At 29.0% G+C, this 8,853-nt stretch overlaps 1 protein-coding gene across 2 annotated transcripts in view; it reads right to left on the bottom strand.

Moving 5' to 3' along the window:
- Positions 1–8,853, bottom strand: part of LOC123008451 (nucleoredoxin-like) — a 24,418-nt gene that overhangs the window by 13,587 nt on the left and 1,978 nt on the right. For both annotated transcript variants that reach the window (XM_044404244.1, XM_044404245.1), the window contains exon 2: positions 2,095–2,480. In XM_044404244.1, the coding sequence (XP_044260179.1) occupies positions 2,095–2,480 (386 nt within the window). The remainder of the gene's footprint in view (positions 1–2,094; positions 2,481–8,853) is intronic.

Raw genomic sequence — 8,853 nt, 5'->3', positions numbered from 1 at the left:
TTGAGTTTTTAAAAATGAATTCCGACGAAAATTGTAAAAATTATCAATCAACTTAAAATATGGTTTGATCTATTTAAGGTTTTTTACATTTCTAAAGGTCCAAAAGAACTAAAAAAGTGCATAAAGCGTTATTGGATTAAGTTTGAAAAATTACGAATTTTTTGAATTTTTAAAAATGAGTTCCCACGAAAATTGTAAAAATTATCGATCAACTTAAAATATGGTTTTCTCGACGTAAAATCACTCGTTGAACACACAACAATGGGTTAAAATGCTCTACGACGAGTAGTTTTTGAGATATTTCAAGCGTTCAAACCATAAAACTCATAAAATTGCAAGGCGTCTCTGGCAGAACTTAATTTTCCGATTTACTTAGAGTTTTTACTCTTTAATAGATAATTAAAAGCAGAATCTGATGATTTTTTGATTTTTGTTCTACGTGCCCTAGTTTCCAAAAAAAACGCATTTAAATTAAAAAAATTCAAGCCATTTTCAATTTTTTGGGTTATTAAAAATGAGTTTTGACGAGAATTGTAAAAATGATTAATCAATTTTTAGACATAAAATCACTCGTTGAACACAATACAATCGGTTAAAATGCTCTACGAGTAGTTTTGAGATATTTAACCATTCCAAGCGTTTCCAGTCTCTTAAAAACTAATAAAATTATAAGGCGTATATGACCGAAACTGATTTTCCGATTTACTTCGGGTTTCCACTATTCAATAGATAATTAAAAGCAGATTCTGACGATTTTTTAATTTTTGTTCTACGTGCCATAGTTTTCGGAAAAAATGCACTTAAATTAAAAATATATATATATTTTAAGTCTCTTAAAAACTAATAAAATTTTAAGCGTATTTGTTGTTTTTAGAATTCAATAAAAGCAGAATCTGACGATTTTTTGATTTTTGTTCTACGTGCTATAGTTTCTGAAAAAAACGCACCTAAATTTAAAAAAAAAATTTCAAGCTATTTTTAGTTTTTAAAAATGAATTCCGACGAAAATTGTAAAAATTATCAATCAACTTAAAATATGGTTTGATCTATTTAACGTTTTTTACATTTCTAGAGGTCCAAAAGACCTAAAAAAGTGCATAAAGCGTTATGAGATCAACAAAATTACGAATTTTTTGAATTTTTAAAAATGAGTTCCCACGAAAATTGTAAAAATAATCGATCAACTTAAAATATGGTTTTCTCGACGTAAAATCACTGGTTGAACACACAACAATGGGTTAAAATGCTCTACGACGAGTAGTTTTTGAGATATTTAACCATTTCAAGCGTTCAAACCAGTCTGATAAAATTATAAGGCGTCTATGGCCGAAATTAATTATCTGATTTACTTCGGGTTTTCACTATTCAATAGATAATTAAAAGCAGAATCTGATAATTTTTTAATTTGTGTTCTACGTGCCATAGTTTCAAAAAAAAAACATTTAAATTAAAAAAAAATTCAACCAATTTTCAATTTTTTGGGTTTTTAAAAATGAGTTTCGACGAGAATTGTAAAAATGATCAATCAACTTAAAATATGTTTTTTTAGTCATAAAATCACTCGTTGAACACAATACAATCGTTTAAAATGCTCTACGACGAGTAGTTTTTGAGACATTTAACCATTTTAAGTGTTTCTAGTCTCTTAAAAACTGATAAAATTATAAGACGTCTCTGGCCAAAACTGATTTTCCGATTTACTTCGGGTTTTCACTGTTCAATAGATAATTAAAATCAGATTGTTCTACGTGCTATAGTTTCCAAAAAAACACACTTAAAATTTAATTTTTTTTAAATTGATTTTCCCGATAAACTATCAGCGTAAAAATATTAGCATAATCAGCGTGAAAAATCTATAAACTGTGGTAATTTTCATGTAAATAAAGTAAAATCCTGCCACTCTGCATTGTTCCATTATTCCACTGCCCATAAATCCTCCCTCAGCAACCACTGTTTGTTTTTGTTCACCAGCACGTGACACACAATAATTGCAATGATACGTGTCATCCCCCCACAATCCCATTACAGCCCCGTCGCTGCGCCCCATAACTTATAATTAATGCGTGCATAGACCCCGCTTTTAGCTCACCCTACCTGTCACTGCTGACGAAGACAATCTCAAAACCCGGCTCCTTCTTCCGTATAAGTCGATACACTTCGGCCAGTTGGGGGGTGAAGGCCCGACAAGGGGGACACCAATTCGCCGAAAAGTAGAACCCGCGGACGGCGTCGGGCAGGTCGCTGTAGCGGAAGTCTTCGGACTTGGTGCAAGGATGCTCCTTGGAGAAGGTGCCGCCTTTTTGTAAAACGACGTCTTTGAGGACTTGATCCACGGGACGGGGGCGCCACGGGAAGGAGGTGCCCAGAGGGTCTTCCAGGAGCCGGTCCTGGGCTGAGACGCTGATGGTGCCGCCGTCGCGGTCCAGGAGGACGAGGGTGGGGACGCCGGATTTGATGCGGTAGCGGCGGGAGAGGCGCGTCTGGGGGAAACACACGAGTTATCAACGTTATTTTTTCTATAATTTTTGTGCTCTCTATTTTTTAATTTGTTTATACTATATACAGGGTAGTACTCAAAATAATCTTTTTCACATATTTTACGAGATTTTAGGACTTTTTTTCTTATTATTGATAGTTTAGATTTTGCATAAAATTTGTCACCAAGTTTATATAAACTCAGGGTCACAAAAATAAAAAATTTGGACTAAATTAGGATTCCGAATATGTAATCAGTTATTTTTTTTTTATTATTGATAGTTTTTGAGGTATTGTAAGTATAAAATGTGTTAATAATTAACAAATCAGCTCTGATCAAGTGCAAGAAATATATTTTTTCAAGGTCACGAAAATTAAAAATTTGGATCAAATCTAGCTTTTCCTTATGCAAAATTGTCCAAGAATTTCGAATATGTTATCGGTTTTTTCTTGTCATTAATAATTTTTGAGAAATTGACCAAAATGTGTCAATGATTTGTTAAAATTGATAAGTTACTTTTGGCCAAGTGCAAGAATTATATTTCTTCAGTCACAAAATCTTAAAATTCGGACTAAATATTGATTTTTTCTTATGCAAAATTCCGAATATGTAATTAGTTGTTTTTTGTTATTGATAGTTTTTGAGATATTCATTAAAATATGTTAATATTTTCAAGGTCACAAAAATTCAAATTGGACCAAATGTAGGTTTTCCTTATGCAAAATTGTTCAAGGATTTCGAATATGTTATCGGTTTTTTCTTGTCATTAATAATTTTTGATATATTGACCAAAATATGTCGATGATTTGTTAAAATTTATAAATTAGTTTTGGCCAAGTGCAGGAATTATATTTCTTCAGTTACAAAATTTTAAAATTCGGACTAAATGTTGATTTTTCTTATACAAAATTGTCCCAGGATTCCGAATATGTAATCAGTTATTTTTATTATTGGTAGTTTTTGAGATATTGACCAAAATGTGTCAATAATTCACAAATCAGCTCTGATTAAGTGCAAAAGATTATATTTCTTCAAGGTCACAAAAATAAAAAATTTCGATCAAATGTACATTTTTCTTATCCAAAATTATTCTAGGATTTCGAATATGTTATCAGTTTATTCTTGTCATTAATAGTTTTTGAGATATTGACCAAAATATGTCAATGATTTGTTAAAATTTTTAAATTGGTTCTGGACAAGTGCAAGAATTACATCTCTTCAAGGTCATCAAATTTAAAATTTTGGGCTAAATGTTGATTTTTCTTATGCAAAATTGTCCAAGGATTCCAAATACGTAATCAGTTTCTTTTTATCATTAATAGTTTTTGAGATGTTAATCAAAATGTCTTAATGATTTGCTAAAAATTAGCAAATCAGCTCTGAATCTGAATCTGAAGAATTATATTTCTTCAAGGTCACAAAAATTAAAAAATCGGACTAAAAGTTCATTTTTATACATACATATTGCTAAATTTTGAGAATTTTAAATATGTAAACAGTTTTTTTTACCATTACTAGTTTTTTAGATATTGACTAAANACTAAAAGTTTATTTTCAAATTGCAAAACTGTTCGAGAATTTTGAATATGTAATCAGTTTCTTTTTCATCATTAATAGTTTTTTAGATATTGACCAAAACGTGTCAATAATTTGCCAAAAAAATGATAAATCTGCTCTGGACAAGTGCAAGAATTATATTTTTTCAAGATCACAAAAATTAAAAACTTGGACTAAATTTAAATTTTTCTTATGCAAAATTGTCCGAGGATTTTGAATATGTAATCAGTTTTTTTGTGAATAATAGTTTTTCAGATATTGACTACAATGTGTCAATGTTTAGCTAACAATTGACAAATCAGCTTTGATTAAGTCCAAGAATTATATTTCAAGGTCACAAAAATTAAAAATTTTGATCAAATGTACATTTATCTTATGCAAAATTATTCTAGGATACCGAATATGTTATCAGTTTTTTCTTGTCATTAATAGTTTTTGAAATATTGACCAAAATATGTCAATGATTTGTTCAAAATTTTAAATTGGTTCTGGCCAAGAATTACATCTCTTCAAACTCATCAAATTTAAAAATTTGGCCTAAATATAGATTTTATTGGGCAAAATTATCCGGGGATTCCGGATATGTAATTAGTTTTTTATCATTAATTGTTCTTGAAATATTAATTAAAATGTCTCAATGATTTCCTAAAAATTAATAAATTAGTTCTGGTCAAGTGCAAGAATTATATTTCTTCAAGGTCACAAAAATAAAAAACTTCTACTAAATGTAGATTTTTTTAATGCAAAATTGTCCGAGGATTACGAATATGTAAACAGTTTTTTTAGTAATTAATAATTTTTGAGATATTGACCAAAATGTGTTAATGTTTAGCTAAGAATTGACAAATCAGCTTTGATCAAGTGCAAGAATTATATTTCTTCAAGGTCACAAAAATTAAAAAATCGGACTACATGTTCATTTTTATACATACATATTGCTAAATTTTGAGAATTTTAAATATGTAAACAGTTTTTTTTACCATTACTAGTTTTTTAGATATTGACTAAAATGTGTCAACGATTTGTCAAAAATTGATAAATCTGCTCTAGCCAAGTGCAAGAACTATATTTTGTCAAGATCACAAAAATTAAAAACTTGGACTAAATTTAAATTTTATTATTTTATTATTATGCAAATTTGTCCGAGAATTCCGAATGTGTAATTTTTGAGATATTGACTAAAATGTGTCAATGTTTAGCTAACAATTGACAAATCAGCTTTGATTAAGGTCACAAAAACTACAAATTTAGATCAAATGTACATTTTTCTTATGCAAAATTATTGTAGGATTTCGAAGTTTTTGAGATATTGACCAAAATATGTCAATGATTTGTTAAAATTGAAAAATTAGCTCTGGTCAAGTGTAAGAATTATATTCCTTTAAATTTGGCCTAAATGTAGATTTTATTAGGCAAAATTATCTGCGTATTCCGGATATGTAATTAGTTTTTTTTATCATTAATCGTTTTTGAAATATTAATTAAAATGTCTCAATGATTTTCTAAAAATTAATAAATCAGTTCTGGTCAAGTGCAAGAATTATATTTCTTCAAGGTCACAAAAATTAAAAGTTTGGACTAAATGAAGGTTTATTTTATGCAAAATTGTCTAAGGATTTCGAATATGTAATCAGTTTTTTTATGATTAATAGTTTTTGAAAAATTGACAATTTTTTTCTTGTGCAAGAATTATAATTTAAAAACGACAAACTCAAACTACTATTACACTTTTCCTATGCAAAATTGTCTAAGGATTCCAAATATGTAACTAGTTTTTTCTTATCAGTAATAGTTTTCGAGATATCAGCTGAAATATGTCAAAATTTTTCTAAAAATGTGAAACACAAGGCTGGGGCTGGGGATTTGATGCGGTAATGCTGGGAAAGTCGTATCTAGGGAAAAACTGAGATTAATACGCAGAAAGTGTATTTTTTCTACGATTATTTACAATTCACTTAAGTTTGTTTTGTTTTTTGATTATTTTTATATTTTTATTTTTACGTAATCTCATATCATACTCTTACGTTATTGTTTAACTTTCTACGTTTTACGTTTGCGTTCTAATAATTACTATTTTTTTTATACTTATAATTTGTCTTTAGTTAACTCACACCAGCATTTGTTTTGTGTAATTGAGTCAGGAACTATAAAACAAACAGTGTTGCCAATGTGATTATTTATTCAGGGCTCGTGCATCACTTATTCAGGAATTCGTCGGTATATAAGCAAGTTGGGAAAATCTGTTACATTTGTTTCACCAACTGAAAGAATTTTTTTTTTTCATCCCCCAACTTCATAAATTCCGTCACTCGCCCTCAATTTTTCCCCGAAAAAGTTTCGCTTTAATTAAATCGCACCCAGGGATCTGGCACTTTATCGAAAACGCATCCCTTTTCGAACAAAGAGAGGAGGCGACAAGTGCCAACTTACAATAACCCTCCTTTGTCTCAACTCTGATAAGGATTCGATTAATCGAATAATTATCACAAGTGTTTAATTCGAATTCGAAATGTTTGAGTTTTTCGGTGGTTAATTGCTTGGATCTAACGCGTATACAAATTGAGTGTTTTTCAAGAGAGGGTGAGGGATGTTTACTCAACGGACCGATAAATTACAGGATAAGCAGGATGCGAATATTTTTGCACGGATAAGAGGGTTTGACCCTCGAAAGGACGAAATTACGGCGTTGCCAAGTTGGAAAAATTCTAGAAAAATTTCGACGTTTTATAACTTAAATTTTGCATTTATTTCTGTTGGAATAATAACACTACCCAACAAATTTTATTTTTTTTAATGTGATTGATTTATTAACACGTGTATCAGGGTACATTAACATCCCTAACTACGAATTTAATAAGAAAAATTCTCCGTCACGTACAGATTTTAAGTTACAGGAAAATAGTTTTCTCAAATTTTATCGTAAAAATTGTTCATTTCAAATAGAAATTAATTAAATAGACGACGAAAGAAATTAATTTATTCACTAAACAAGAACAATGTTGAAAGATGTATAAGATTCTAACATAAATCTGTTGTAGATGAGTTTTTTTGCAAAAGCTGACTTTCTTTTGTAAGGTGTTTTAAGTTCCCTTATCAGGAACCAGCAGTAATCCCCTATCATAGCTGGATTCCATCTCCCTTGGTACCTCTTTTCCATCGTTAATATATCCTGGTGGAACCTTTCCCTTTGCTCGTCACTAACGGCACCCAAATTTGGGCGAAAAAAATTTAAATGAGAATGGAGAAAATTAATTTCAAGTGTTTCGTTTTTCGGCGATTTTGTCGAACATATGATATCTTAAAATGCCTAACTCTAAAATCTGACGTGCTATGGAATTTTCTTTATCATATTTGAGTTTAGCACATAGAATTGAACAAAAAATAATTGTTTTCTTTTCAGTCACAAAAATTTTCCAAGTTTTTTTTTGATGCAGGTTAACAAGGAAGCTTTATCCTAAATTGTAACTCTGTTTAATGTTATTTGTGGCTTTAGTGGCAAAATTTTTGTATCTTTACTAAATAATTAATAATCCGAGTTGAAAAAGTCCATTAGTGACCTGTAAATGGTAAAATTTAAAAAAAAATTGGGCATTGATATATACTAATCTAGTCCATCACCTAAAATTATTTTCAACTATACAGCGTGTCTCAAAAATAAGTTACAATACAAACTTGTGTTTTTTTAAATAAAACACCTTATGTTTCTTAGCGTTTTTGAATGTAGATTTTTATGACAATGTTTTTCAGCTAAACTTTTATTGGTCGATTTTGCTTAGTTTTAAAAATAAGACGGTTTTTTTTGGCGAAAACATGCACTTTTTAAAAGTTTATTCCACAAAAACTAAGACATCTAGAAATATTTTTTTTACTACCACAAAGAAAAAGGTACAAGCTATGAGGTTGGAACATTTTTTTAGTGTGTTGCATTTGCAAAGATAAAAAAATGAAGGCGTTTGTTAAAAGTTCTATAACTTAAAAAAAATTAATGGAACACACTATTTATTGTTTTTGCATTTAAAAAATTATTAAATTGTCTTTCTAAAATTATTTACTTTTAGGTGTTTATAATGAATAACTAAAAAGATATTTAACGTTAAACATTAAAAAAATAATTACTATTGTTTCAGTAGCCAAAAGTGCACAGTTGCACAAGAGATGGAAGAAATATCAGTTAATAATCACATTTGTGTTAAACTAAATCCATTATTCTTTATTTTTACAATAAAATAATTCGAATTCAATCTATTAGATGCAAAAATGAAAAAATAGGGTGTTCCATTTAAATTTTTAAGTTATTTAACTTTTAATAAACTTCTTAATTTATTAATCTTTACAAATGCAAAACACTAAAAAATTGCTACAGCTTTAAATTCTGTACTTTCATCTTTGCAGAAGTAAGAAAAAATTTGTTCTAGCTATCTTAGTTTTTGTGTAATAATTTTTTTAAAAGTACATGTTTTCGTCAAAAAAACACGTCTTATTTCTAAAACTAAGCAAAATCAACTAATAAAAGTTTAGCGTAAAAACATTGTGTTAAAAAGCTACATGCAAAAATGCAAAGAACACACGGTGTTTCATTTAAAAAAACACAAGTTTGTATCATAACTTATTTTTGTGGCATGCTGTATGGTTAAAAATAATTTCAGGTGATGCACTAGATTAGTATCTTATCAATGTTCTATATATTTTTTTTTATTTTATCATTTAAAGGTCACTAATGGACTCTTTCAACTCGCTGGGACACCCTGTATATTATACTTGTCATAAAATTTACTTCAAATAGTACTCTTTGAGTCATATTTAATGTAACTTAGATTAAA

Source organism: Tribolium madens, unplaced genomic scaffold (genome assembly GCF_015345945.1).
Source record: "Tribolium madens isolate multiple individuals breed KSU strain unplaced genomic scaffold, Tmad_KSU_1.1 Scaffold_71;HRSCAF=194;Tcas5.2_LG6, whole genome shotgun sequence".
Lineage (NCBI taxonomy): Eukaryota > Metazoa > Arthropoda > Insecta > Coleoptera > Tenebrionidae > Tribolium > Tribolium madens.
The sequence above is the reverse complement of the archived record's forward strand: the minus strand, read 5'-3'. Positions and strand labels throughout refer to the sequence as shown.